The 27,940-nt window shown below is 57.0% G+C and overlaps 3 protein-coding genes across 8 annotated transcripts in view; 2 read left to right on the forward strand and 1 right to left on the reverse strand.

Moving 5' to 3' along the window:
- Positions 1–1,317: 1,317 nt before the first annotated feature.
- On the forward strand, positions 1,318–4,226 carry PABPN1L (PABPN1 like, cytoplasmic). Its single transcript, XM_041773037.1, is given in 7 exon segments — positions 1,318–1,373; positions 1,375–1,564; positions 1,844–1,991; positions 2,127–2,194; positions 2,571–2,701; positions 2,758–2,845; positions 3,345–4,226. Coding segments are annotated over 7 exon segments (1,077 nt in total). The 3' UTR covers positions 3,741–4,226.
- Positions 4,227–5,890: 1,664 nt separating this feature from the next.
- Positions 5,891–9,191, reverse strand: TRAPPC2L (trafficking protein particle complex subunit 2L). 6 transcript variants are annotated; one of them, XM_041771882.1, is made up of 5 exons: positions 9,106–9,191; positions 8,110–8,275; positions 7,192–7,320; positions 6,974–7,053; positions 5,891–6,101 (listed from the first exon to the last, which is right to left on the reverse strand). In XM_041771882.1, the coding sequence occupies exons 2-5, from the start codon at positions 8,239–8,241 to the stop codon at positions 6,056–6,058; spliced, it is 387 nt and encodes a 128-aa protein (XP_041627816.1). In that variant the 5' UTR covers positions 8,242–8,275; positions 9,106–9,191; the 3' UTR covers positions 5,891–6,055. The 6 variants fall into 6 exon arrangements, with proteins under 6 accessions (XP_041627816.1, XP_041627815.1, XP_041627814.1 ...); XM_041771881.1 differs by having other exon boundaries at positions 7,192–7,279; positions 8,126–8,298; positions 9,106–9,179; XM_041771880.1 differs by having other exon boundaries at positions 7,192–7,287; positions 8,110–8,298; positions 9,106–9,179.
- A 20-nt stretch (positions 9,192–9,211) lies between these two features.
- The window catches only part of GALNS (galactosamine (N-acetyl)-6-sulfatase), a 28,305-nt gene continuing 9,576 nt past the window's right edge, over positions 9,212–27,940 (forward strand). The window contains exons 1-11 of the mRNA XM_041771885.1: positions 9,212–9,419; positions 15,524–15,647; positions 16,134–16,208; positions 16,652–16,754; positions 19,482–19,625; positions 20,659–20,725; positions 20,806–20,933; positions 21,234–21,373; positions 23,266–23,369; positions 26,688–26,824; positions 27,704–27,806. Coding sequence (XP_041627819.1) covers positions 9,303–9,419; positions 15,524–15,647; positions 16,134–16,208; positions 16,652–16,754; positions 19,482–19,625; positions 20,659–20,725; positions 20,806–20,933; positions 21,234–21,373; positions 23,266–23,369; positions 26,688–26,824; positions 27,704–27,806 — 1,242 coding nt within the window. The 5' untranslated portion in view covers positions 9,212–9,302. The remainder of the gene's footprint in view (positions 9,420–15,523; positions 15,648–16,133; positions 16,209–16,651; positions 16,755–19,481; positions 19,626–20,658; positions 20,726–20,805; positions 20,934–21,233; positions 21,374–23,265; positions 23,370–26,687; positions 26,825–27,703; positions 27,807–27,940) is intronic.

Below are 27,940 nucleotides of genomic sequence, written 5' to 3' on the forward strand. Positions count from 1 at the left end.
TGGCCGTAAGAGGAAGGAGGAGCAATGAGGAGGCTTCCTGGAAACAGCAGTGGCAATAGGGCCCCCTAGAGTCACGCCCATGTAAGTGCATGGGGCTGTGTGGACACGGGTACAGAGTGGGTATGGTGGGCAAGAAGCATAGTGCCGGAGGAGCAGCAGCCTCGAGGGGCAAGTTTCCCAGCTCCCAGGACCAGAGACTCCACCGGGAGGGGGGTAGGGAGCAAGAGTCCCCTTGCTCTTCACCAGCCACAAGTGCTCCCTTGTCCTGCCCCAGTGGGAAGAGAGACTGTCCCAGGCCCAGGGCTCAGCGGCCAGCTCCTTGTAAGATGCGGCTCATTGTCGATCCAAATCCCCAGGGAAGAGACCCCAACGGGCCCAGAGTGGACCTCCCCAGCTGTGGCCTAGAGGGGGGGGCAGCATGCCCAGAGGACCTCTCCATAAACATGAAGCAACAGAGCCAAAGCTGAACCAGGCTGAGGCCAGCCAGAGCGGCTGCTCCCACTCCAATGGAGACAGATGGAAACAAGGCCACGCGGGGACACAGGCCCACAGCTGCCCTCCCGGGGCAGAGGTGAGGAGCAGACACTGGCATGGAAGTGGGAGACTTTGTAAGTGGCCTTCAGGCCTCCCGTGTCCATCATAGATCTGCACCTGACTCGACCTTTATGACCTGTAGTCAGAGCAGGGCCCCGGCTTCATAAGTGGCTCCCACCTACCATCTGGTCCAGAACGAGGGTAGGAGAGGCAATTCCTGGGGAATCAATGAAGGGGTGTCAAGAAGGGGGATGGACTCTATCCTACCCAGACCACGGGCCCCTGTCTGTGGCACACACCCTTACCCCTCCAGGTCTTCACGCATGCTCCTCCCGTGGCCCACACCGTCCTCTGCCCCTGCCCTGCCTGGCCAGTCCCTCTAGGGTAGCCCAAACGCCACCTCCTCCAGGAGGTCTGCCCTGATCCCAGGTGCCATATCTCCTGCCTCTGCACACTTGTTTCATTCACTTATGCCCATGTCATCCTACCCGTGGGCTGCCACTAGAGGTGTGACACTGAGCAGGGGGCACTGTGAGCGAGGCACTCATGCACGTGGAGGGCTCGCAGTATCTGCCTCAGCTCACTCCTCTCTCCTCCTCAAGTGTCCTGGGGGTGTCTACCTGGGTGAGGAAACAGGGCCAGGGCCTGGAAGTCAGCCCAGCGGGAAGCCTTTTAAGTGCTCTAGTGGGAGCAGCTGGACTGTGGAGGAGCTTAAAACCCCCGGGGAGGGAGGGGAAGGCAGGTGTCGGAGTGGAGGTGAGCAAGGCAGGTCCGGATCTGCTCATGTGGCCCTTCCTCAGCCATGCTCTCTTCCCACCCTTGACTGAGGCCTGGCTGCAGAGTTTCCACGGACCCTGAAGCCCAGGGCTGAGGGGCCTGGAGCCGAGTGGAGAAGACCCCTCCGGCACCAGGGGGCGGGGACAGGAAGGAGAAGAAGCCAGGGGAAGCTGAGGAAGACCTGGAAGATGCAAGCTTCCCCCTGTCTCTGTTGGAGGGGGAGGACTTGGCTGAGCAACAGGTGCCTGAGCAGGTAACGCCTTCTTGAAGCCCAGAGGAGGCTGGCCAGGGACCTCAGACACTCGGGCACAGATTCAGAGGGGCCGGTGGCCACTGTCCCTGCGGTATGCCCACCCCTGCAGGTTGGGGAGGATGGCCAGAGTCCACAGGCCTTCCCTGCCCATGCAGCAGGTCCCCATGGGGCCAGTGACACTGAGCACAGGCAGGGTCAGGCCTGGTTCCCTCTCCCCTCCCTTGAAAGGTGCCTGGGGGCCGTCCCGCCTCTAGGCTCAATGTGGGGTCGTGCTGGCAGGAGCTGGAAGCCATCAGACTGAAGATGTGGGCCATGGAGCAGGCGCACAGGCTGGAGACACCTAGGGCGAAGGGCCAGGCAGGGGAGGAGGAGGGTGCAGAGGGCGCAGGGGCCACACTGGCCAGGCTGCTGCTGAGCCCCGAGGCAGGCAGGAGCGGGCAGGCCAGACCGACCCTTCCCTGGTGGGAAGGCCATGAGTCCCCAGGCACACAGCTCTGAGTCCCCTTGCTCTTCACCAGCCTGTCGGGAGATCTCTTATCCTGAGCACCCCCCTCCCCCGTAGGTAGCCCCTGCCCAGGGACCCCCACGGGGAAGGTGGAATCGGACCACAGATCCATCTACATGGGCAATGTAAGTCGGGGAGGAGACCAAATGGGGACCTGCCACCCCCTCTCAGTCTTGAGGATTAAAGAAAGGGACACAGCTTCAGGAGGGAGGAGTCAGACGGCAGGGGACCTGGCTGGGGGACGGCTGCCCCAAGACAGACCAAGGGCCCCATGTCCTCCAGCACTGGACTTTCTCAGCATGAGCTGGGATTCGGGATTTCCACGTGGAATCTCCACTTGACCAATCACTCTGGAAACACGTTCTCTGGACAGAACAGACCTATGTAGAGGGGCGTCTGACACAGGAAGAATGTGGTCTCTGTCCCTAGCCCACCCCCAGCAGGGGTGAGGGGCCAGGCCTCCATAGGAGCCCCCCAACATCAGGGCCATATCTGTGGCAGGTGGATTACGGGAGCACAGCTGAGGAGCTGGAAGCCTACTTCAACCCCTGTGGGGAGGTGCACTGGGTCACCATCCTATGCGACAAGTTCCCCAGACACCCCCAAGGGGTCAGTGCCAGCCAGGAAGCAGGGTGGGGAGGCTGGGTGCCCTGGGGTGGCCCTCACCGGCCCTGCCCACCCACCCCAGCTATGCCTACATAGAGTTTGCGGCCAAGAGCTCAGCCCAGGCTGCAGTGGAGCTGGACCAGAGCATCTTCCGAGGCTGGGTCATCAAGGTGTGTGCTCTGACCACCTCCACATTAACCCATTCATCCCTGAGGAGCTGGGACACACAGGTGGAGGGAACCTGAGACTCTTCTCCACCCCCCACCAAGTGGAGGTGCACTGGGCACATCCTTGGGGCAGCAGGGGCAGGGTGGTGGTGCCTCAGGGCCCAGCGGGTTTCAACTGGATGTGGCACTGGGGAGAGGCTCTCCTCCCCAGCTGAACCCCTGGGGCATGTTGGGTTGGCAGCGGCCCGTCGCCTGACTATGCCTGTGGCTGGACAGTTCAGGTCTGAGTGAGAATTTTGAGAAGGTTGAGAACAGGTCAGTGTCTGATGCCCAGGAGCTTCGGGTTGTAATTACTGCTGCAAGGGCTGATGGGCACTGGGGCCTGTGCACACCTGCCTGTGAGCCTCCAGCAGAGAAACCTAAGAAGGCCTCCTGGAGGCAGTGTTAGCCCTGTGCGCCCAGGAGAACAGGTGTCTTAGACGGACTCAGCCTTTGGCTCCAGGTGCTGCCCCAAAGGACCAACTTGCCAGGGATCAGCTCCACCGACCGTGGAGGCTTGCGAGGCCAGCCCCATGCCAGAGGACAACCACTGCCCCTCAGCAGCCTCCAGGGCGGCGGCTTCAAACGACAGGGGCGGAGCCGGTGGTCGGGGCCTCGGAGGGCGGGGCCGGGAAGGCGCGCCCTGGGGGCGGAGCAGGCATCAGACTCAGGTGGGCGGCCGGTGTCCAGACCCCGGGGCTCACGTTCCCCTCTCCCCCTCAACCCTGCAGGGGCCCTGTTAGGTTCTCTCCGTGTTATTCGCCGTATTGAAGGGAGGATGCGATCTCCAGAGTTGGGCCGGGTTGGAGCCACACGTCCCGCAAGAAGCGGGGCACCCTGGGGGCAGGGGTGGGGGTGAGGCGGGGCAGGAGGTCGGCCCGCACTCCTGTGCCACTCGGGGCTCTCCAAGTCTTTTAAAGAAAAGGAGAAATGTGTCTTAATGGTAAAGCATAAATTAAATTTGAACCAATTTTACAAGCACACAACAGGCCTCCCCTTTATCCACCTCTATCTCGGGGGCAAGCCTGACAGTGAACGGCCCATTCCGGGTCTCAGACCCCAGCCCCAGGCCCGCCCGGCTTCTCAGCCAGTAGCCACCTTCCCACTCCAAGAGGCGCTGTAGCAAAACTGCATTTGCAACCCAGGTCTGGTGGCCCTCCGGGGTATGGCTGCCCCCACAGTGAGTGACACACACGCCAGTGAGGCACCATGGGAGCGCATGCACCTTGAGCGCCTAGCCCTTGACAGAAGTCCAGCAGGCAGTCCCTCTGAGGCAGACACCCCACACCACATCCTCGCTGGACCTGTGGTATGCTCTCCTTCCCAGCAGAGCTGGTTTTCTCAGGCTTCAAACGGGGGGATGCTACCTAAGGATGTCAAAACTCCTGAACATAGAGCACATTTAAGGGTGGTCTAGCTGCACCTACAGAAAAACCCAAATGACGACTTCAACAAGTCAGCAGTTTATTTTCCTCTACAAAATGCTGACTGTAAGTAGTCCAGAGCTATGTCAGCAAAACCCATGTTTCTTCTGGCTTTCTGCTCCCCATCCTTGGGGGATAAAGCTTTTCTTCATGCTCTCAAGAGGGCTGCCTTAGCTCTAGCCATCACATCCAAGACCCAGGCAGGAAGAAAGGAAAAGATGAAGGAAGGATACTCCAACTGCTAACTGAATCCCCCTTCAAAGTATCTTCCCCGCAAATTCCACTCAACACCATCCACTTACATGCCATAACTACCTACCATTCTGTGCTACCGGAGAGTGGGAAACATCTCCTGTCTAGTCAATTGTACCTAATAACACTGTGGCTTTGTCAGTAAGGAAGCAAGTCAGCAACTTGCAGGCACTACCACAGCCACTACTCAGGCAGGAGCATTCACTGCCAAAGGCTCAACCAGAGGTGTGCAGGTGGCATCAGAACCAGTGCCTGTGTGCAGGTGTTTCTCAGTCCTGCTCTAGGCCTTCCAATTCCCCTGCTGTGGGAGGTGGGGTCCTGGGACTTGTGTCAATACCCACTCCTGACTGATTTTCTCCTTCTACTTATGAATTTCAAAAACGAATCCCAGGTTCCTTAGACAGGAAGGGAAGGGAAAGTGATGCAAAGTACACAGCTACCGTCCTGGTTCCGCAGGGGGTCCCAGATGCCCTCCCCTTGTCAAAGGCTCAGAGGTGCCCGAAAAGGGAAAGAAGGGATTCGCAGCTGTGTTGCGGCACAGTACTCGACGCCAGTGTGCTAAGGACACCACAGAGCACACCGCGTGGTGGGGCTCAGACCTGCTGGTGGCCTCTCCCACTTCACTGGCCATGCTGCCAAATAACAAAAGCTACTCGAGCCTGGGCCACCCAATCCCAGAAGACAGTCACCTGGACTTAGCTGAGCAGGCCTCTGGGGAAGCAGAATGCAGAAATCTAATCCCATCAGCTCCCCCATGTAACCCCTCCATCCCAGCTTGCTCGGGGACCTGAAGAAGAAGCAGGTAAGCAGAGGGCCTCCTCACAACTGCTGTGCACTAACCAGTGACGGAGGGAGAAGGCTCTGGGGCTTGCTCACTCCATCCTCAGAAAGCAAGAGGCAATGAACACGCGGAGTCACAGCTCCCTGGCTCTGGGAGGGGTCCTCTGGAGGCCAGACCAAGACTGGAAACATGAAGGCCCCTCCCTGCAGGGGGAGGTGTGGGCTGTGCTGAGGGGCTGGGGGTATCGAGATCTGGCTCTAGCCTCAGGGAGGCCTGACACACCACCCTGCCAGGGCAGAGGCCAGAGTACAGAGTCCCTCTGTACCTCCCTCTGCGTTCCCCCCACCCACTCCCCATCCTGCAGCGGTAGCCTCTTTAGGGCCTGGAGCTCTGTGGGCTCTCTCACCTACCCCCTGCTCCTTCGTGCCTTGTGGGGACAACAGCTCCCCGCTCTGTCCAGCCTCCTGGACACCATCCTGTGCACCATCCTGGAGTGTCCCACACTACACTCTCCTCATTCAGACCCTCTGCAGACACAGGGAAAAGACCAAATCCAATCTCAGAAGACCTTTAGTCTGCATGCACTGTGCCTGAGGCTTTGCCCCCGGCAGCACGTCTGTGACACTTGAGAATAGGCAAGTGATAATAAATATCTGTATCAACAATACGGTTATGTCAACAGCACTTCTCCTCCAGCACCAGCAGCACAGCTCATGCTCAGCACACCTGGATCATCATGGATGTCACCATGCTGTCGAAGGCCCTGCAGAGAGAAACCGAGCCATCGGAGAAGCAGCACTGCCGGCAGTGCCAGGCTCCGTAGCACCATCCACGTCCCAGGACTGGGACTTTCCACAATCATGTACACTCATGATGAGGCCAGCGCCCTGCCACCCCGGCAGTGAGAATCTAACTCTCGTGCCTCCTCATGGCCTGTGTGAAGATCCCAGCTGGATCTCCAGCTGATCTCCAGAGAAGGGTAGAGAGGCTGTGGCTGGTGGCTGTCCCTGTCCTGCACAGCCTGGGAGACATAGGATTCACCATACCAGCACCTGCTTCTCTCATATGGTGCCCAGGATGAAATGAGACAGAGCGTCATGACAGAGGAAAGGTGCCATGGGAAAGGCCTGGCTTGGGTCACTGCAGGGCCCCATATCAAGGAATATAGGGAATTCCCAGGAGATTTGGAACACGTGCTCATGAACACTCGTTATAAAAGATCTTTGTGAGATCCTAATATCACATCTGTATCTATCAGAGAAGAACTGTGTGGGTGGGATTTCCTGACCATCTAAGGATTTCCTGACCATCCAAGATCAATGTCAAAGACAAAGCTGGACAGCAATAGGAGGACGTTTTCTCACAAAGGTTCTGCAACATGCCTGGGCCTTTGCTGGGTACTGTGGAGGCCCTAGAGCTTACAGGGCGTACCTGGGAAACCGAGAGGGCACAGTGTGTGTCCTCTGTTTCATATGTTGGACATCCACACAAGAATTCATTAGGAAAATGAGGTTCTGTTGCTTCAGTATCACTCCTTAGAGAAACGATGTCTGTCACCTGAACAGACCTTCCCTCCCTCACGTTCAGAACCATGGCTCTCAGCAAGGCAGGGTCCATACACAGCAGTCAGCTCACCTAGAATGAATGCGGTCCCCAGGATTGTAGAAGGGGTTGCACATCACATCTGTGTAGGAATTGTGCAGCTTCCGGAACATCTGAGACAAGAGCCAGTGGTGTCAGTCCACGGGTACACACACCTGCTGCCCAATTTTTGACTTCTCAGCATTTGAAAACAATGTGAAAAAGAGAATACACACAGGCCCAGGCAGAGCCCACAGACCCCTTGTGCTTACACTGCGGATCTCGTTGTCTCGAAGCGCCGTGTTGGAGGAATCTACCACCATGACAAACTTCACCTTGGAGTTGGTCACGTAGCCATACCTGCAGAGCTGGTTAGGGAATGTGCTTTCAACACAGGGACTCTGTGACAGCACAAAAATGGCATCACCATGGAGGGGGTGTGAGTGGAGGGCCATCTGTGCATGCCCCCCCCCACCAGCCCCAGGCTGGACCTGTCCCACAACACCAGGAGGACCTCACGGGCCACACCAGATGGACTGTACACTTCCTTGCTTTTGTTCACATGAGGATCAGAGGGCAGGCAGCTAAACCTTGTTCTGACTTAAGCTCCGGGGCCCACCTGCCCAAACCCTGGGGCACCCCAGCTTCCTGGCCCAGCAGTTCTAACTGCAAAACCAGAGGCCCAAGCATCAGGCAGTCGCTGCCTAAGACACCCAAGCCATGAAAGTCCACTTTATCTGGAAGAACAGTGGTTCCCAAGCAGGTGACATAACTACTCGTGGAGCTGTCTTCAAACTCCATGGGTTTCATGCCATTTGTCTCAAAAGACTGGTCAAGTTTTTATGGTGGCCTGTGGGGCTGGGCCTGGGACAGAACCAGAACGGCTGCCCTTGTTCAGAGGCAGTGGCCCTGCTGACAGAGTATGGAGAGCAATCCACACAAGGGACAGGTGCAGACGGCCACATGTCTCCAGGGAATTCATGTCCCCGCTTTCCTCAGTGCTCCCCCCATCCTCCTAATTAAAGGAAAAAAGGATGTGAAGTCTTAATTAGTCTCAAGCTGCCATAATTCTGTTAGCTGAAAGTTCTGTCTTTCCAGGTCACCTGATCCTACAGTACGCCTAGAAGCTGGAGGTGGAATCTCCAGTATGAAAGCCCGCAGATAGAGACCGCCCACTGGCAGGCCCCCACCTGGTGTGAAGGATACACCTTGTAGTCCTCTGTGGGGTACAGCAGGCCCAGGTACAGCTCCCTCTGGTCCACCAAGGCCTTCCCCATGGCGGAAATCTTCTCGTCCACCACATCCAGGGACGTGTGCACCATGTAGTGGAATTTCAGTTCATTCTCCGTGGGGATGCTGCGGATGTAAAGAGGATAATTCTGCAAGAAAGGATGCCGAATGAAGTGCCAAGAACCCATCCTGGGTGCACAGGCCACGAGGATGAGGCTCCAGAGCACTCAGGACGGAGGACTGGCCAAGAGCCAATTAGCCACAGGAACACACTCTCATTCTCCTAAACCCACTGCCTATCCTCCAGAGTGGAACAACTTCCACAAGGACCGCCTCCTGAGCCTCATGCTACACAAGACACAGAAGGACACGGTCGCTTCGGGCACAAGGAAACCGTGTGGACGGTGCTCAGCTGTCTTAGGAATCAGAAACAGTTTTCTGGGGGAAATGACATCTAGAGGGGCCAGCGCAAGAGGAGGCAGCGGGGAAGAGAGGGAGGGGGCTTCCCAGCGCAAAGGCCCAGGCGTCAGGGGAGCTAGGTAACTCCGAGGGGATGGGGCCCCTAAGTTACTCTGCCATTGCCCTAAGGCGAGGAGAAGCCACCGGAGATTGGGGCCGGGGCGGGCCACGTCCTGCCGGGGGGAGACCGCTGGCCTCCGGGCGGCAGTGCGCAGGGAGCCAGGACGTTGTGCGAGCGGCCAGCGAGGCTCGGAGCCGGCGGACCGCCGGGGATGGATCAGCGGGGACCCGGGGCCCTGTGCGCGCCCGGGGCCGACGCTCCCGCAGCCGCATACACCGCCCCCCCGCCGCCGCCTCCCTCCGCCCCGCCCCCGGCCACCTCGGCGCCGCGAGGCCCCCAAGCTGGTTCCGGCGGAGCCCGCAGGGCAGGGCGGGAGGCGGGAGCGAGGGGCGCCTGGGCAGGGGTCCCGCAGCCCCGCGCCCGCCCGCGGACGCACCTCCTTGGCGATCACCGCCACGCACACCGCCATCTTGAAGGCCCGGCCGGCCGCGTCACGTGACCCCGCCGCCAGTCACGTGGCCGCCCCGCCCCGCCCCGCCCCGCCCAGCCCGGCCCGGCCCCGCAGGAGAGGCCGCCGCGCGCCCGCCGGTTCCCGCCGCTTGCCAGGGCTTCGGGGCTCCGCGCGCGGTTGCTATGGCGCCGGTTGCCGCGGCGACCAGATGGCGGCTGCTGCTGGTGCTGAGCGCCGCGGGGCTCGGGGCTGCGGGCGCCCCCCAGCCGCCCAACATCCTGCTCCTGCTTATGGACGACGTGAGTGCGGCCGCCGGTCGGGGTCCCGGGGCGGGCGGGGCGGGGGGGAGGGCCGAGGGGGGCGGGCTGGGGGACTAGCCGTGGGGTGGTGAGGGGCGTGGGGTCAGCCTGTGGGGAAGGCCGTGAGTGGGGGAGGGTCGTAGGTGGGGGGTTGGACTCGAGGGAGGGCCGCCGGGTGACAGTAGAACCTGGCCCTGCCACCGGCACCTTCCTCAGGCGAACTACGGTGGTCAGGTCAGACGCCCAGGGAGTGACACTGTCTGTTCTGTGTCTGGCACCCTGAAAGGACAGAGGGGTGGCCCAGACCGGTTCCCCAGCACCCTTGGTCACCTTGCCATGCCCCCTCCCGCACTGCCCCCGGTAAGCGGGCCGGGAAGGGGTGCAGAGTGACCAGGACCCTGGCCCACTTGCCCTGAAGTCACCCTTCTCTGCTTTTAGCCTCCAGGAGGTGCCTTGCCTGGGGCTGTTCCTGTCTGCCTGGTCAGGCTGCTCAGGCTGGCTAATTCTGGCCATAGATCAGATTTTTTTGAGTCTGGGAAGAATCAAACCAGAAGGAGTGTTGGCTGCGGGGTGAGCGTGCAGCCCCAGGCGTGTGGTCACACTGGTCACACTGGTGGATCGGCCCTGCCAGGTCAACAGGATGCCTGGCGGGAGACTGAGCTGTTCATTTGTCTCCTTGTGACTTTGTCACCTGTGCTCTTTATCCACGTGGTGAGGGGAACAGAGGACTAGCTGAGGACAATGCACATTGACAAGTGCTCGAAACAGAATGATATTCCTCTACAGACTCAACCGCCTCGATGTTCATACTTTGCCTCGATGTTCACCATGGGCAGAAGGCAATCTTAGCCCAATCCCCAGGAGCCTGTAAATCTACTTTAACATAAAAATTCCTTTAGAAATTTCCTTTATCTCTAAACCCCCAACATACGTGTTGGCAATCATCCTCCAAGGACATAGCCCACTGATATACATCTGAAGGGTCTCATGACTAAGGTTTTATTAGACACTAATAAGTGACCTTTTCCCAACAATAGCTAGCTCCCTCGAGGTCCTGGAAACCTTGCTTCCAAAATTCCTTAGACAGTACACTATCCTCAAACTCCTCCCAACTCCCAGGTATATAATCAGCTTCCCCTCACAGGCCCAGGGCAGCAGCTCTTCCTGCCCACGGGTCCTGTCCCCATGCTTTAATAAATTTTTTAAAATTTATTTATGATAGTCACAGAGAGAGGGGGGGGGCAGAGACACAGGCAGAGGGAGAAGCAGGCTCCATGCACCAGGATCCCGATGTGGGATTTGATCCCGGGTCTCCAGGATCGCGCCCTGGGCCAAAGGCAGGCGCCAAACCGCTGCACCACCCAGGGATCCCCCCATGATTTAATAAAACCACCATTTTACACCAAGGACATCTCAAGAATTCTTTCTTGGTCGTCGGCTCCAGACCTCACCCCACCAAACCTCACCTAGATTCCAAAACTTCTATCACACAGAAGCTGGGAGTGAAGTTAGTATAAGGTGTCAGGGTAAAGCGGAGCACAGAGGGCAGGCCTGGACACCTCTCAGGTCCTCTCAGCTGTTTGGGTACATGCTCCTCAAACCCTCGGAAGGACCCATGGTGATGACAGTGCTTGGGTGTGACTTGGCTGGTAGCTGAGCCCCTTGGGTATTTCAGGGCAGGTCAGTAGAGAGGCTGGGGCATGGTTAGAGAGTTTCCAGCATGGCCCTGCCCTCCAGGGAAGGCCAAGGGGCTGGAACTTGAGTCCATCACCAATGGCCAGTGATTTAATCAGTCCTGTATCTGTCTCGAAACCTCCACGAAACCCAGGTTGGTCAACTCACAGAGGTGCTGGGGATACTTCCCCCAGCCACACATCACCCTGGGCATCTGTTCAGTCTGCTGTTCCTGAGTCACGTCCTTTCTGACAAGTTGGTAATAGGAAATATGGCACATTCCTGGGTTCTGGGAGCCGTCACAGTAAATTGTGGAGCTCCATCAGAAGTACAGAGGCCGGGTATGCCTGGGTGGCTCAGCAGTTGGGCATCTGCCTTTGGCTCAGGGCGTGATCCTGCGGTCCTGGGATCGAGTCCTGCATTGGGTTCTCTGTAGGGAGCCTGCTTCTTCCTCTGCCTGTGTCTCTCCCTTTTGTATGTATCTCTCATGAATAAATAAATAAAATCTTTTTAATAAATAAAAGGAAGAAGTACAGAGGTGGGATGGGGTGCCTGGGGAGCTCAGTCAGTTTGAGCGTCTGACTCTTGATCTCAGTTCAGGTCTTCATCACAGGGTCATGAGTTCAAACTCTGCACTGGGTTCCGTTGGAAGAATTATAGAGTCACAGGACTTGGGGCTGGCGTCTGTGGAGAGCCAGTGTTTGGCACCGAAACCTGACCTCCGGGTTCTCATGCCAGCTCCTGGTGAATGGGGTCGAACTGGATTGTGAGAAGATGAAGAAGCAGTTGGTGTGGACACCCCCACAGTGTCAGAGGTGTTTCCCCCAAAAGGCCAGTGAAGAGCCTCATGGGAGCCTTTGCACCCAGACCACAAGCCTCACATGGTTGCTGGCCAGTCTTGGCTGGTCAGCACTGAGGAGTGCTGCATGTGAGACACTCAGGTTTCAAATGTAAGATTTCTCACTTTGTAACTTCATCAGTAAAATAACAATTTCTTGTAATGTATGGGGTTCTCAGGCGATCCTGAAAGATCCAGAAATCTACCGTGGTTCCACTGCGTGGGGATGACACTGACCATACTTCTCTTTCATCTTACATGCTTGCTCATAGAGGGACTGCTTGTGAAGCAGGTGTGCCTCCTTAGAAGATCCCGTCCCCACGGCTGCCAGGGAAGCTTTGCATCACGTCCTGGACGCATGTGCCTATGTCACTATGTGGGCTTCTCAAAGCCTTTCAGATCCCTGCCCTCCCCCCCCAACACTCCCCCCCCCGCCCATGACAGCAGTGAGCACAACCAGTTAGCTCCCAGCTTCCTTCCCAGTGTCAAGAGTGTTTCCCATGGAAGTTGTGTTGAGATGATCATATTTTGGGTAGACTGGGTTAGAGTACATTAACTTTTCTACTGTTTCTTTTTGCCTTTTGGTTGGGGCCCCTGGAAGATGCAGGTGTATACAGGTGACAGTACTTCTGTTGAAGGTGTTGGTTCAGGCCACGGGATCCTGGGGAGTGGTGCATGACCAGCATGGGGAGTGTCTTTCTCAAGGGAAGTTTTGTGGGGGGCCCCCACCCCCTCCCGGGCGCCCCACGTGGGGCAGCAGGAAACCGGAACAGCCAACGGGGAAGTTCCCCCTTGTGGTTATGGGGTTGATGACAGCTGAAATGCAAACCAATCCACAGGACTTCTGTCCTGGTCCACAGACACAGGTCAGTTAGGACTTTAGGGAGACAGATGATGAAAACACACTCAAAACACACTCGGGAGGGATCCCTGGGTGGCGCAGCGGTTTGGCACCTGCCTTTGGCCCAGGGCGCGATCCTGGAGACCCGGGATCAAATCCCACATCAGGCTCCCGGCATGGAGCCTGCTTCTCCCTCTGCCTGTGTCTCTGCCTCTCTCTCTCTCTCTGCGTGACTATCATAAAAAAAAAAAAAAAAAAAAAAAAAAAAAAAAAAAAAAAAAAAAAAAACCCACACTCGGGCAAAAGTAGAAGCCCTGGCTTTCCTGAGTAAATAGGCCAGGGCCCAGCAGAGGCCTCCCCCATCCAACCCCCTCCAGGCCCAGACACAGGGTGACTCCCTTGATGGCGTGGTTGCCCCCCTGAGCCAGGCTCATGGGGGCAAGTCAGGGGCCTGCATGACAGGGCTTTCCCAGCTGGCACCCACTATCCCACCGTTCCTGGGTGTGTGCTCAGGACCACACAGGACCCCACACATGTGTGCTGAATAAGGTTCGCAGATGCTCAGAACAGTCTCCTTGGTGGAGACTGCCTTTCTCCACAGCCAACGGGGCTGAGCAGAGGATAGAAGCCCACTTCCCAGAGCCTAGGCGCCGGGGCCCTTAGCAGTGTAGCACAAGTGGGGAATAGCACCCTCACAATGTTGGGATGGGAGGAGTGGGAATTTGGGCTGCACAGAAGCGGCTCCTGCGGGGACCCCAGCCTAAGCTGCCAGAGCCAGTGCCTGTCCTTCCATGGTGTTGTGGATCAGCACTGAGCCTGAGGCCTTTGATCACCCCTCACAGCCAGTGGCCCCTGCAGTGCTCAATAAGCCTCAAAGTTCTAGGGAAGAAAGGCAGAGCCCAGGAAGGGAAGTGAGTCCCCTGTGCCCACTGCCTGCACTGGGGGCTGCTGGGTCCATCGGTGCACCCTGTGAGCCCTATCCCAGAACGTGCAACTTTGTGTGAGGCCTCGGCACACTCCTGATGTCCCTGTTCTGCCCCTGGGCTCAGCCGCTGTTCTCCTGTGGCCACATCTCTCCCGGGGGCTTATTCCATTCTAGCTCCTGTGGCTGCCAAACAGAAAAACCATTTCAGTGACTTCAGAATAAACCATGTTGAAAGGAATCCAGAAAAAAAAAAAAAGGAATCCAGAACTGAAAGGCCAAAGGGACCTCTTGCTGGCTAATTTACCAGGACTCAGTGGGTCAGAAGAGCCGGCGGGGGCCTGCAGGGGCTGGCACTTCTCTGACAGCAGTGTGGGGACATGGCCACTATGTAGGTGGTTCGCTGGCTCAGATGAGCAGGTCCTGGTGTCCCGTGGGCCCTGCGCACTCTACAGCCACACAGTCCCCTGCAGGTTGTATCCAGCAGCCCCAGAAGAAGCTGCTTCCCCCAGTTCCCACGATGTACCTCCTGACCCTCTGGACCTGCCTGCTGTGGCCCTTTGTGCAAACGGAACCCCACAGCGCCGGCTTCCTGGGCTTCCTGGTGTGTAGGTGCTTCACTGCTCCCCCAGTGGAGCCGCATTCCCGTGTGCTCCAGTGCACTCCCATGTGTGTGTGGGTCCTGAGGCATCACCACTCACCATCCATAGGAGTCTTTCTTCCCCAGCTCTGGAGCTATGTCTGAAGTCAGGGTGACAGCAGAGCTGGTTCCCCCTGAGGCTCAGGAGGAGGGTCCTGCCTGCCACCTCCAGCCCCGCTGGCTCCTAGTGTGCTCTGGGTGCTCCCAACCACTCTGCCCTCCCATGGCTACCCTGCATCTGCGTCCTGGCCTCTCCGTGTTATCAGGCGCACAGCAGTTGTTGGCTTTGGAGCTTGTCTTTCTCCAGCGAGTCTTCATTTAGCTGATGGCACCGGCAGTTCCTTTTTTTTTTCTTTATGTTTATTTTTTTAAAAGATTTTATTTATTTATTCATGAGAAAGAGAGGCAGAGGGAGAAACAGGCTCCATGCAGGGAGCCCAATGTGGATCCGACCCCAGGACCGCAGGATCAAGCCCTGAGCCAAAGGCAGGTGCCCAACTGCTGAGACACCCAGGCATCCCTCCTTTTGTTTTCTTTTTTTAAAGTAGGCTCCACCAGCATGGAGCCCAACGGAGGACTTGAACCCACAACCCTGAGATCAAGAACTGAACTGAGATTAACAGTCAGACGTGTAACTGACTGAGCCAGCCAGACGCCCCTGCACCTGTGTTTCCAAATACAAGGCCCTGCATGGGTTCTGAGTGGATGCTCTGCCGTACTGCGTGGGTAGACCACAACCTGCGTCTGCCGAGCAGTTGACGGGCACTCGGTGCATTTCCTCTGGGCCATCAGTCATGCCACCATGGACGCTCATGGAGTTCGTACGTTGCTCATGGTGCTCGTTTCCTTTTCTCATGAGTAGAACAGGGAGTGGAACAGCCCAGTTGTGGAATAATGCTGTGTGTAGCTCGGTGGGGAGCGTTACCGCGTGTTTTCAAATCTCAGTTTACCAGTAGACCTAAGAGGTCTTGCTTCTGTATGTGGTCTGTGGGTTCATATTCTGAGTTGCCAATTCTCCGGGAGCCTGAGGCAGTGGCATCCAGGGCTGAGGCCAAGCTGGATAAGTGTTCCACGTACCCATGCCAAGCCCTGGGGTATTCTGGGACCTTTGCACTCGTGGGGCTTTTCTCTCACATCTCCCCCAAGATGGAAGGACATTAGTTCCACCTCTCTGTGCTCTCTTCTGCAGATGGGGTGGGGCGATCTGGGGATATATGGAGAACCTTCTAGAGAGACCCCGAATTTGGACCGGATGGCCGCAGAAGGGATGCTTTTTCCAAACTTCTACTCAGCCAACCCTCTGTGCTCGCCATGTAAGTTGGGGCTGGCCCGTGAGCATAAGGAGTGGGAACCAGGACTCGGCCTCCACCTGTCTTTCTTCCAAGCAGAGCACCCAGAAAGGCTGCTGGGCAGGAATGGGGGGCCGTAACCCTTTTCCACTGGGGCCCCAGCGCTTGGGAGCACCTGGGCTCCGTGTGTCACAAGCTGCCAGGGGCATGGAGCCCATAAAGGGCTTGGAGGTAGAAGTCATGTCTGTGGTGCCTCCTTTCCTAGAGAGGAATAGCTGTGGGTGGTTCAGGGCAAACGCCCCCTCCTCTAGGACAACCACTTCTGGGGAGACGACTTCTGTGCCCCCACCCCAAAGAGGTGAAGGAAGGCTGGGGCGGGGCTGGGCATGGGAGCTGCTGTGCCAGATGCTCTGCCTGCCAGGCTCTCACTCTGGAGAAGCCAGCAGGAGTAGGAGCGTTGCAGAGCTGGCCAAGAGTTTAGTGTGGGACGTTTCTGTTTCCTCCATGCAGCACGGGCAGCTCTGCTCACTGGACGCCTACCCATCCGCAATGGCTTCTACACCACCAACAGGCACGCCAGAAATGGTACACAGTCCACACAGGCAGTGCCTGTGGCACGGGAGGCCAGGGAGGGAGGGGTGTCTGTCACCATTCTCACATGTGACCTTGCTTCTGCAGGCCAGCTCAGTGAGGGCCAAGTCATTACCTGGGGTCAAAGGCTCTGTTTGGGTTGTAGCATGCCATTTAGAACAGATCATAGGACTTCCATCAAAAACAGTGAATTGTAATGAATAGAGAGGATGGCAGGGTTAGTGCTGGACTCAGTACAGAACCCAGTGTCCTCCCTGGATGCTGCTGTGACAAGGACAGCCTGGACGAGCAGCACTCGCTGCTCCTTCCCTGCTGCCATCCTGTCCCCAGGACAGTTCTGCTCCAGGGATTTCAGGTGGCCCTTGAAGAGAAGAGTAGGGAGCAGAGGGCCCCAGCCCGTGTGTGCGTGTGGCACATGTGCCACATTGGTCTTGCAGCCTACACACCACAGGAGATCGTGGGTGGCATCCCAGACCAGGAGCACGTGCTGCCTGAGCTGCTGAAGGAGGCCGGCTATGTCAGCAAGATTGTGGGCAAATGGTGAGTCCCAATGTGCCCCATGGGAATAGTGGCTCCACACTTGCAGATGGGGCTACGTGCTGGGAACACGAGTCTGCATTCCAGGCCCGTGGAGAGGTCTCAAGCGCTCCTTTAAGAGCTGCCATGGCCGTGCTGGTGGAACTGCCTGTCGCCAGCCTGGGACATCTGTGGCAAACCCGCTGTCCTATTCACCCAGCACCTAGCCCTGCTCTGCGCCCGCCCTGTGCTGCCTGCTGCCATGGTGTCACCAGTCTCCATGATTGCACATCCGTCATGGAGGAGGGCATAGCTTGTCAGCACACACAGTGCTTGGGTGGGGAAGTGAAGAAGCAGCCAGGAGGTGAGGGACAGGCCCTTGGTGCAGGATCACCAGGACCCCGTGGTCTGTCGTGACCACAGAAGCTCACAGTGTGTGTATGCTGTGAATGCTGTCATGAGAGGTCCAACAGGGTCTCTCTTACTGCCCGAGGGATCTCCAGGGGTGCATCTCCAGAGGGCAGATGTGAAGGACACACATTCTTTCCTCCCTTTTCCAAGTGTTGGGGCTCTTGGAAGAGCGCATGCCCGCCCTCAACAGGGAGCCTTTCCTGATGTCCCACACTCCTTGCCTGTCCTTCACTGCACTGTGGGCCCTCTACCCCTCGCCCCTCTACACCTTGCTGGCACCACTTTCTCAAGGTTGAGGGCTTTGGTTGTGCCGCTTGCATGACGCACTCATCACCGCAATGGGAGAACCACAGAAACCAGAAGACTAATCGCCAGAAGATTTTCGTGATCCAGGAGCTGCCTAATGAATGCTTTCTCACTCCTGAGTCTCCTCAGGAGCTGTCCTGCTGAGCAGTGCTTGGAGGAGAGGAGGTGGCCGCAGAGCAAAGCTGATGAGATGCTTGCTGCCTGCACAGCCTGGGGAGATGCTGAGGCCCGGCACAAGCCTGCCAGGGCATGTCTGGCTGCGGCCCACAGAAGGGAAGGGTCCTGTGATGCCTGGCGTGTCAGCTCTGCCCTGTATCCAAAGGCTTTCTGGGTGGGGGTCCCATCACAGGGCTGTGGACTTGCCTGACCTTCTTCCTCCCAGCCCAGCACTGCAGGTCCAGACCACCTTGGTTGAGCAAGTTTTGGGGTGGGTGGAGGCTGGATCCGAGTGAGAGGCTGCTCTGGCTGCCCCAGGCCCACGGGACTGCAGCTTGCAGCATGCTCCAGCTGACCTGCACATACTGCTGGCCTCACTGTGGTTTTAGGGTAAACATTTTGAATTTACAGCTTATCATAAGCAGAACTTGGGTCAGCTATTTCTGTTAAGCAGGCCCATTTGAGCTGGTGGATGTGGGTGTGCGGGAATATTGCACACAGCCAGGGCAACCTCCTTCCAGTCAGTGCTGGAGTGGGGTGTAGAGAAATGACAGGGCATGGTAGCAGCAGGCCTAGAAGGACATCAGACACAAAGAGGAAGCACACAGCGCAGAGTTGGCAGTTAGGTTTCTGCAAAGAGAGAGGTCACCGCAGAGCTGACATCCTGCAGCTGGCAGAGAGGTCTGAGGTTGGCGCCAGCAGCATGGCAGTCAGGATGCAGAATGTTTCAGAACCAGCCGTGGGAGCTGAGGCCACAAGAGACGCACCTTCTGGCCTCTCGTCCGGGTTCTGGCCCCATGCAGCCCAGCTCTCCCCTGCCATACCAAGTCATACCTTCCTTGATCTAGTGGCCAAGCAGCGTATCGCCTTACAGTTCCTGGGGGTCTTTGTGAACCACTGGAGCCCCTCTGAACAGAGCCTCCCCAGGGGCAGCAGAGGATGGAATCTCTGCTCTGGGGACACTGCTTTCAAGCTTGTATCGCTATAAGAGGCATGTGTGAACCCACTTCCCTGGTGGGGTGGCCTTGCTCCCCAAGAGCCCATGGCCAGAGTGAAAAACATCTGTCTACCTACCCTGCATTCTCATCAGCAGATGGGTCTACGCTCAGGGACCGCTGGCCTCTCTGGTGGGCACCTCCTGTTTGCAGGACTGACCTTCGGTGCCCCCAGAGGGAGGGTCCTGAGAGGTAGGAATGCGGGGCAGGGTCCAGCAGAGGCTCTGCTTGGCTCCTGATGCCCACAGTACTTGTCTGGGGAGCTTTTCAGCCATTTGTCACCCTTCAGGCAGGGCCAGCACGCTGGGTCATTGAGTAGCCCTGGCAAGTCCTGGCACTGTCCCAGTCTGTGATGAAGCCGGGCCCAGGCAGTCAGCTCTCCCGGGGCTTCCCAAGCCCTCTTTTGGGGCATGATTATAACTGGGAGAAGGGGGTTTTAAAGAGCTCATCCTAAGAGGGTGGTCATTACCTCTCTCGCACATTGCCTTCCTCACAAGCCCAGAGAAGGCTGAGCCTGCAGAACTGTCCTGACAAATGAAACAAGGAAGCAACCAGAGCATGGAGATGGAGCTGCGGTAGGAGTTCCGGTGGTTTCTGATGGGTGTGAGGTATCTCACCACGTGTCCACCCAGAGCCCCTCCCAGCATTCTGGAGGGATTCCTGAATGCTCCTCTGTCCTGGTGCCCTCAGCTGGCTGGGGTGGCCAGGCTCCCAGCTCCCTCCTGGAGGAAAAGGTCCCAGTGGCCTGGGGCTCAGCACATGTTGGTTACAGGAGACACTTGCTTCCTGAAATGTTCTGTGAAGGTGATGAGTTGTTCGTGCTCAGCACTTTGGGGTTCTCCCAAGCCGGGGTCCCTAAAGTGTTCTGGGTTCCTGTTTCTAGGCATCTGGGCCACAGGCCTCGGTTCCACCCCCTGAAGCATGGATTCGATGAGTGGTTTGGATCCCCCAACTGTCACTTTGGACCTTATGACAACAGGGCCAGGCCCAACATCCCTGTGTACAGGGACTGGGAGATGGTCGGCAGGTAATGGGTCCCTTCCCTGCCCTCCCTGAAAACAGCAGAGCCTGGCCCCACTCCCTAGAGTTGCCTTAGGAGCCCTGGCCCCGCCCCCTGGCCCTGCCCTAAGCAGGGTCGCTGGCCTAGGGGGTTCTGGATCCCCTGCTTGCCTGTGTCAGGTCCCAGCACACCAGCGCTCTGCTTCATAGGCTGGCTCTTCTTCCCCGGGCTTGTAAGACTCACGGCTCAGGGTTGCTGCTTGAGCCGCACCTGCAGGGGTTTTTAACCTTGGAAAGGTTAGGACCACGATGAGAACCAAAGATCCTCCCCTGAACAAGGTGTCCACACAACACTGTTCAGCCCGAAGCTGCTCCAGCTCCCCGGCCGTTGGCCTGCCCCAGGCCACGCAGTCTGTGGGCCACGCGCTCTGTGGGGCGATGGCGCTACCAAGAGCACTCTGCTGTGGGAGGGAAGTGGCTCTGTGAGCACCTGCCTTCAGGGGGCCTGCAGTGTGGCCCTGCAAGGTCGGGCCCTGGCCTGTCTGGAATTTCGATTGGCTCAATTCTCCTTTTCTCCTTCCTTTTTTACTGTTTGACATTTTTGGTGGAAATTCTTGTTGTGAGTTTTGGCCAGAAATCTGGGTCAGGCCCTTGCATTTTAGTAATAGTCTCACTGGGAGAGACCTCCCTCCTCGGAATTGCGGCTCAAGGGTTTCTAGCACATTCATCCCGCCACGCAGACACGGCCAGCTTAGAGCGTCTGTGCCCTGTGAGCTGCCACCAGCCCTGGTGACCCCAGACCCACCTCCCATCCTCTCTGCCTCCAGCCTCCCCTGTCCTCACATTGTTCCCGTCTGCCTCCCAGATGGGGGAGCTCCTGTGGCACCTTGTCCTCTACAACCCCATGACCTCAGGAACAAGGCCAGCTTCCAGTTCCATTTATGCATATGTTCAACATTTCCCTCTTCTGAGCAAGGTCCGTAGCTCTATGAAATCATGGAAAAGGAGGCTTTCTTGGTCTCCAGAATTCTGATTTTTGTCTGGGCCTATGTTATTTTCAGATATTACGAGGAATTTCCAATTAACCTGAAGACTGGGGAGGCCAACCTCACCCAGGTGTACTTGCAGGTAATGGGAGTCTGGGCTGGGCAGGCCCTGGCTGGGGAAGGCTGGCCTCCAGGGCAGTCGTAGGTGGGTCTTCTCTGCAGGAAGCCCTGGACTTCATTAAGAGGCAGCAAGCAGCTCAGCGCCCCTTCTTTCTCTACTGGGCCATCGATGCCACTCATGCACCTGTTTACGCTTCCAGACCCTTCTTGGGCACTAGCCAACGAGGGCGGTGAGTCCTTGGTCGTGGAGACATAGACCCCCACCTGGAGGGTTTAGCTCCACTTGACTATGTCAGGGACAGTGCATTCTGTGTCATTACATCTCTAATTATCCATCACGGAAGAAGGCAGATGGTCCATGCTTCTCCGAAGCTGCCCACCAGCCCGAAGTTCACGGGAGGAGGGTGGTGGTGGTGCAGTTGGCTGTGTCCTGGATTAACCTGGGGAACTGGTCTTTCCCTCCCCTCTGAATTCAGCTGGCCCGCTGTGTCATCTAGCCCTAAAGCTCACTAATGTCCTTTCTCCTGTAGGTATGGGGATGCCGTCCGGGAGATTGACAACAGCGTTGGGAAAATCCTGAGCCTCCTCCAGGACCTGAGGATCTCTGAGAACACATTTGTTTTCTTCACATCGGACAATGGCGCAGCCCTCATTTCTGCTCCTAACCAAGGCCAGTGTTGCAGACACCCTTGCCTCCACCAATAAGGCTACCCTCAGGGCCCTGAGTCTCTAATACTCCGTCAGGGCTGCTCAGCCACCCTAGGTAGAGGGTGAAGGGGCTGATGTAGGGCCCTGTCCAGTGGGGAAGATGCCCGCTCCCTTCCCGGGGGCCCTCGTCCAGTGGGAACAGACTTGGGAGTGGCCCTGGCCTAGTCACACAGGAGACTGGCAGGGGCCACCTGCCAACACCCGTGCTTCCTGGAGCACCATCTGCCCCTGGACGGCTGGAGCCATCTCCAAAAGCCCCCCACCCCAGAGTGCCAGCTCAGCTCAGCAAGGGGGCCTCCTTGGGGCTGTGACTGCTCAGGCTACTTAGCCAACTCTCAGGCTGTTCCATCTTGTTGAGCGCAGAGGCTGCACCCTGCTGTCCTATAGGAGTCCCTGCCCCTCCCACACCTACAGTGGCACGTCTCTGTCCCATTGTCCTTGAAAACGCTGGGGCCTCAGCAGAGCCCTGAGTCACTCTGTGGGCTCTGGAAGGAAAGTCACAGGGAGCAGGAAACCCAGGGGGACAGGCCTGGATAGGGAGGCTCTGGGGGCCCTGCTGTCAGGGACAGTGCATTCTGTGCCATTACACAGAATGGGAGGGTCTCCTGCAGCCAGTTCTCTGGGGGGCAGATGGTCTCAAGCTGAGAAGGAATCATGTTGGTGACATACAGAACAGCAGGTCGGACGGAGTCTGGGCCTGGCTGGTCGGGGGCCCCAAGGGAGCCAGGTGGTGCCCTCCACGACCATGGAGGGCCTCGTCCTCATTCAGACTCTCCCCATACAGCTGATGGTCCCAGAAATGAGGGTGGGACTGTCTGTCTGTCTCCCAGCAGAGGCCCGTGGCATGCTGGATGCCGCTCTCTCTGCTGTCCCTCCCCAACTTGGTACCCTGAGAGCCTCCCAGCCCTCGCTGTGACCACCAGCCTCTTAGACCGGGGCCAGGCTTCAGTGTCCCATCCTCATGCCTAGAGTATGGAATGGTTCACATGTGTGTGTGTAAGAATCTGTGTACTCACCACATGGCTTGAGAAATAGAGGTAGAGAGGGTAGACCCTCGTCAGCATCTCTGAGTCCCCCCAGAAGGAGCCACATCCTGTCCTCGCTATTCTCTGTGATCCACATGCATGTGTGTTCAGCTGCCTGTGCTGGTGTGTGGTCCTACATGACCTTCACTGCTCTTCCTCAGGGTCTGCCCACACTAACACGTGGTGGCAGGGTTCAGGTCCCGTGTAGGAGCAAGCCACAGGGGTTACTGCTAGAAAAACGCTGCTCCGTTCCATTTTCTCCAATTTTTCATGAGGGCCTGGGGTTGAAGGAGCCTCAGGCCACTGGTGCTGGCAGCGACAGGTCACCATTTGTCCCATAGGGATCTTCCTCTGGGCTCTGGGAGCGAGGCAGCCTGGCTAGGGCTGTCTGCCTTCTGACATGTCCTGGCACAGGGTGGGACCTCTCAGAATCTGTGCCCCACCCCCAATGGAACACCCCATCAGCGGACCCAGGGGATGACACAATTGGACTCCCAACCACAAACGCACAGGGGCGCTTGAGGACCCCAGTGTGTAAGCCAGGCTGTTCCCGGAGATCAACTGTGGCTTTGGCCTATGGCAGTGCTTGTGCTCTCCGTTTCTGAGTGGGCGCTCTGCCTTAGGGACACAGTTACTGCCAGAGCATCTCCAGGCCTTCTGGCCTTAAGCTTGAGGTCTGAAATCTGTGGCTGGTCCTTCCAGCCACATGACCCCTGGGGGACCAGGCTGTGACAGATGGACACCTCCTGAAAGCAAGTGCCCAGCAGTGTGGGCACCGCCCCGGGGACTCGGGGTAGACATCTGATGGGCAACAACCCTCTCTCCCTAGGTGGTAGCAACGGCCCCTTTCTGTGCGGGAAGCAGACCACGTTTGAAGGTGGGATGAGGGAGCCTGCGATTGCATGGTGGCCCGGGCGAATCCCTGCAGGCCGGGTGAGTCAGATCGGCCACCCCCTGACATGCAGCTCCCGGTTCCTCCAAACCGGGAGGTGACTGGCAAACGGCAGATAGGGCAGGCACGGGGACGTCAGGCACAGTGTTAGCAGATGCCCTCAGGTGACAGGGCTGCCTTGTCAGTGAACGTGGCAGTCCTGAGATAAACTAAGTTAAGCCCCTGAAGGACTTGTCAGAGTCTTAGTGTGCTGATGGATATCATGAACACCTGGAGGGCACAGAGCGCACTGGGTTTCTAAAAACAGAGTTGACCACAGAAAATACCTCCCAGGCTGCTGGTTCCCTAGGCACAGTCTCAGACAGAGTGGCTTCCACCACGCCTGCAGTGCACAGGTGCAAGCCACAGGGCTGGGCAGCATGGCCCTCTGGCTGGACCTGCTGTATGTGCTGCCGTCTCCACTGGCCAGCCTCTCCTGCACCTCAGGGCCCCTTGCTCTGTACCTCCTGCTAAGAACCCACATGTGGGGTCTTCTCTCTCTGGGCATCTCAGTTCAGACTCCTGATAAATGTGGGTGTCAGGGCTGATGTCTGCAAACACTCCTCTCACTGGCTCTTAACTGATGTCTCTCCTCTGATGCGCTCCAGAGAGCACTGTTTCCGCTGGTGTCGGCTCAGCCCTCACAGCAGCACCACGAGGGACACATTCCCCTGTGGCTGCTGCAATGACTGTCACACTCAGTGGCTTACACAATACCCTCATCTGCTAGTCTGGAGGTCATAAGACCAGCACGGTCCTGGACTAGACTCCCAGCATCCCAGGGCTGGTTTCGCCTGGAGGCTCCAGGGGAGGATCTATTTCCCCGGCTTTCCCACCTTCTAAGGCACCCACAGCCCCCCCCACCATCATCTAGGCTGATAACACCCAATCGAGTGGTCGCTCTGACTCTGTCCCCCCCTGCCCCTGCCAAGGATCTAGGATCACCTCTTATTTTAAGATCAGCTGTTTGGCATCCTTGATTCCCTCTTTGTCATGTAAGGAAACGTTCATGGGGTCTGGGGATTGGGATGTGGACCTCAGGGGGGCATTGATGTTCTACCCACCACCACCATCACTACCTGTCATCGCCACCATTATCATTGTCATCACCATCATTACCACCATCGTCGTCATTATCACTATCATCCTGTCATCGTTATCACTATCATCACCATCATCATCCTCACCATTATCATCACCACCACCGTTATTACCAGCACTGTCATCACTGTCACCATCATCCTCACCATCATCACTATCACTATCATCCTCACCACCATTACCACCACGTTCACCATCATCATTGTTATCATCACCATCATCCCAACTGTCATTGTCACTATCACCATCATCATTGTTGTCACCGTCCCACATGTTAGTGAACTGTGGCCCAAGGAAAGGAAGTCACTTGTCAGAAACTCTATCTAGCAGGTGGTAGAGCTAGGAGCAGCCCTCAGGTATGGAGCATGGAGCCCACCTCCTCCCCTGGCTCCCCCACTTCTCCCTCCAGGACAGTCTCCTTGGGGTCCTCCCCCAAGGGAAAGCTCCAGCCTTTGGGATCATCCTCCTCCGCCCCTCTGGGCCCTGCTCCCTGGAGAGGAGAACATATCAAACAGAGCCGTGCAGCCTTCCCTGCGCTTTGTCCCACAGTACTCGCTGAAACTGAAGCAAACAGGTTGTAAGGCCTGCGCCCTATAATGACCATGGGAGGACTTTATTTAAACACCCTGTCATTGTCCACTGGTTTCAGATACTCCACACCCCCTCACACCTGGCAGGGAGACTTTGTTTCAGAGTAAAGTCTTGGAAGTGGTGGTAGCAACAGCAATGACTTCCTGCCATGAGCCCACAGCAGACAATTGCATTTTCTTGAAGACATTATGCACATTGAGAGTTTCTGTGTTTCAGAAAGAGTCTATGCTCCCAGCTGTTCTGTGCTGATAAGGAGGACACCAGATATTCCGTTCTACCCCACCATGCCATCCACACAGCAGTCTCTCCTCCCCATTTATTTATTCCAGGTAGCTAAAATATCTGGATCTTTCTTTCTTTCTTTCTTTCTTTCTTTCTTTCTTTCTTTCTTTCTTTCTTTTTCTTTCTTTCTTCTTTCTTTCTTTCTTTCTTTCTTCTTTCTTTCTCCTTTCTTTTCTTTCTTTTTATTTCTCTCTCTCTCTATCTCTCTCTCTCTTTTTGTCTCAAAGTGACAAGGGAGAGAAGCCATGGGAATGAAATAATGCCATTGGCCGCCACCTCCTCCTCTCTGCAAAGGTTTAAATCAAACATTGGCTTTCCCATTCCCTCCGCACTGGACTATAGAACCAGCAATGCGAGCAGCCATGGCTGGTGTGCTCAGTGTCTAAACAGACTTCCTCGTGTCTGGGGACTATCATGTGATACCCTGGCAGAGGCAGGGGTCCTCCCAGGTGAGGGAAGCAGTGGTTGGATTCATCAACAACATGCACACAGGGGATGTCTGCCTGGCCAAATCTGCCAACAGACTCTCCAGCTCTTCTTCCTGGCCCGGCCCTCACTCCCCAGATCCTGGCTTGGGGAGAGTGGGCCACAGGCGCTGTGGGGTGGGATGGGATGAAAGCACTCAGTGGGCTCCAGAAGAGGCAGGGGAGCAGACGTGCGTCTGTCGAGACCAGCAGGCAGTTCTTTGCCAAGAGTGCTCCTTTCCTTAGATTTGTCTTGCTGGTTGCATGGAGTTAGAGCATTCAGTTTGGGCCAAGGTCACCTAGAACATCAGTTGCCTGTCCAGTCTTTACCTATCCTCCTGTCAGCCTTGGCTAGCTGCCCCTTCTCATGCTGAAGGAGCTCCTCATGCTCTGGGCCTCACAGGCCTCTTTTTCCCACTGTGCTCTCACCTGATTTGGGAAATTCACAGTGGTTCAGTGTTAAAATAATGGTGACAGGTTCAGAGAGGGCAGGTCCACTAGGCTGGACCCCGCTGGCCTCTTCCTACACCATCTTCTTACTTCTGTCTGGTTCCGATTCATAGTCACCACAGAAACGAAGGCTTGGGAACTAGGGATGGGACAGTTGGAATCCCCACTCAGCCCTAATGTCCCAAGAGTTAGTGTGGCAGCTGCACACAAGCCAGCCGGACCTTTAAGGACCTGAGGGGCTCCAGGAGAGCCTGGAGCAAGTTGAGGCTGAAAAGGCAGGGTGCATGGAAAGGTGACAGGGCAAGGGTATGTACATGCACTGGAAGGGGTGTGATTGTGTGCCCTTGCTGGGCAGCAGAAGGGCGTATGCCTAGGGACCTGACCCCTGGCTGCCATCTAGTCATCCTGAGTGCACCTCCATTGTCATTTCAGGTGAGCCACCAGCTTGGCAGCATCATGGACCTCTTCACCACCAGCCTGTCCCTGGCAGGCCTGGCACCGCCCAGTGACAGGGTGATTGATGGCCTGGACCTGCTACCTGTCATGCTGGGGGGCCAGCTGACAGACAGGTAGGTTCCAGCTGGGCACTGGCCCCTGTACCACCTTTGGCCCTCCAGCACCAGGTAACAGCCAGACCTGGCTGACAAAGCAGGTTTCCTCCCCCAGCTGGCTTGGGACAGAGGGAGGACATGAGGAGACACCCTGGGACTTTGTGGCTTGAGAGCATCCTGATGCATGAGCCCTGGTCCTATGAGACCATTCACAGCACCTAGGGCCTCTGGGCACATCCAGGTCTTGGTCTCAAGGTAGAAACACCTCCCTCCTGCCTGCAGCATCCTTCTGCCTCGGGCTGTTGGAAGGAGGACAGACCTGTCTGCCCAAGTGACCGGTGTCCAGACAGCTGGACCCCAGCCCCATCCTGTGTCCATATTTGCTGGATTCTTCATGTCCCGACTCCACTGCTCCCCAGCTTGAGACAACTGCTGTTTTGTTCAAACAAAATGAGTGTCATAGGCTGCTCTGAAGGATGTAAATTCTGAAATGTTGAGTTCTGTAGCCAGGAAAGGCACCAGTTGCCCTGGAAGCTACACAGTTGCCTCGGCTGTAGGGCAGGGATGAGATGGCTTTGTTAGGTGTTTGTCGGCATTGCTTGTCTTTTCTGACTTGAAACCTGGCACAAGAGCTTGTTTCCTGGTGGGGAGGGGGTGTCAGAGATAGTGGTGTTCTTAGCAGGCTGTCTGCCCTGAGATGAGGCCAGGGCCGTTTTACAACTGCCACCAGCTTCGCCCCCAGGGGACCAACCATGGGGCTCACCCCTGGCAGCCTGGTGGACCCATTCACTTTTGTGCCAGTGTGAGCTCAGCATGGTCATTTCTGTAAAATTTCAACATAACTGTGAGCCCACACGTTTCTTGTGTCACCTAACCCCATCCCTCCCTCCCCAACAGGCCGATATTCTATTACCGTGGAGACACACTGATGGCAGTCACCCTTGGCCAGTACAAGGCCCACTTCTGGACCTGGACCAATTCCTGGGAGGAGTTCAGACAGGTAAGGGGCTTGGGGCGCCGTGGACTGCACCCCCCACCATCCTGTCCAGAGCAGAGCAGCAGGTGGAGAGAACCAGAGTCCCCTGCTAAGGGCTGGTGGCCACAGGAGTCTCCTACTCACCACCTTCCTCACTC

The sequence above is a fragment of the Vulpes lagopus genome, chromosome 10 (genome assembly GCF_018345385.1).
Source record: "Vulpes lagopus strain Blue_001 chromosome 10, ASM1834538v1, whole genome shotgun sequence".
Taxonomy (NCBI): Eukaryota; Metazoa; Chordata; class Mammalia; order Carnivora; family Canidae; genus Vulpes; species Vulpes lagopus.

Excerpts from the sequence above, each read along its gene's own strand:
- TRAPPC2L (XM_041771879.1), bottom strand. The coding sequence starts at position 9,138 with ATGGCGGTGTGCGTGGCGGTGATCGCCAAGGAG. Across the intron at positions 8,299-9,105 it reads TGGCGGTGATCGCCAAGGAG|AATTATCCTCTTTACATCCG; the intron begins GTGCGTCCGCGG and ends CCTTTCTTGCAG. Across the intron at positions 7,054-7,191 it reads GAGACAACGAGATCCGCAGT|ATGTTCCGGAAGCTGCACAA; the intron begins GTAAGCACAAGG and ends CTCTTGTCTCAG.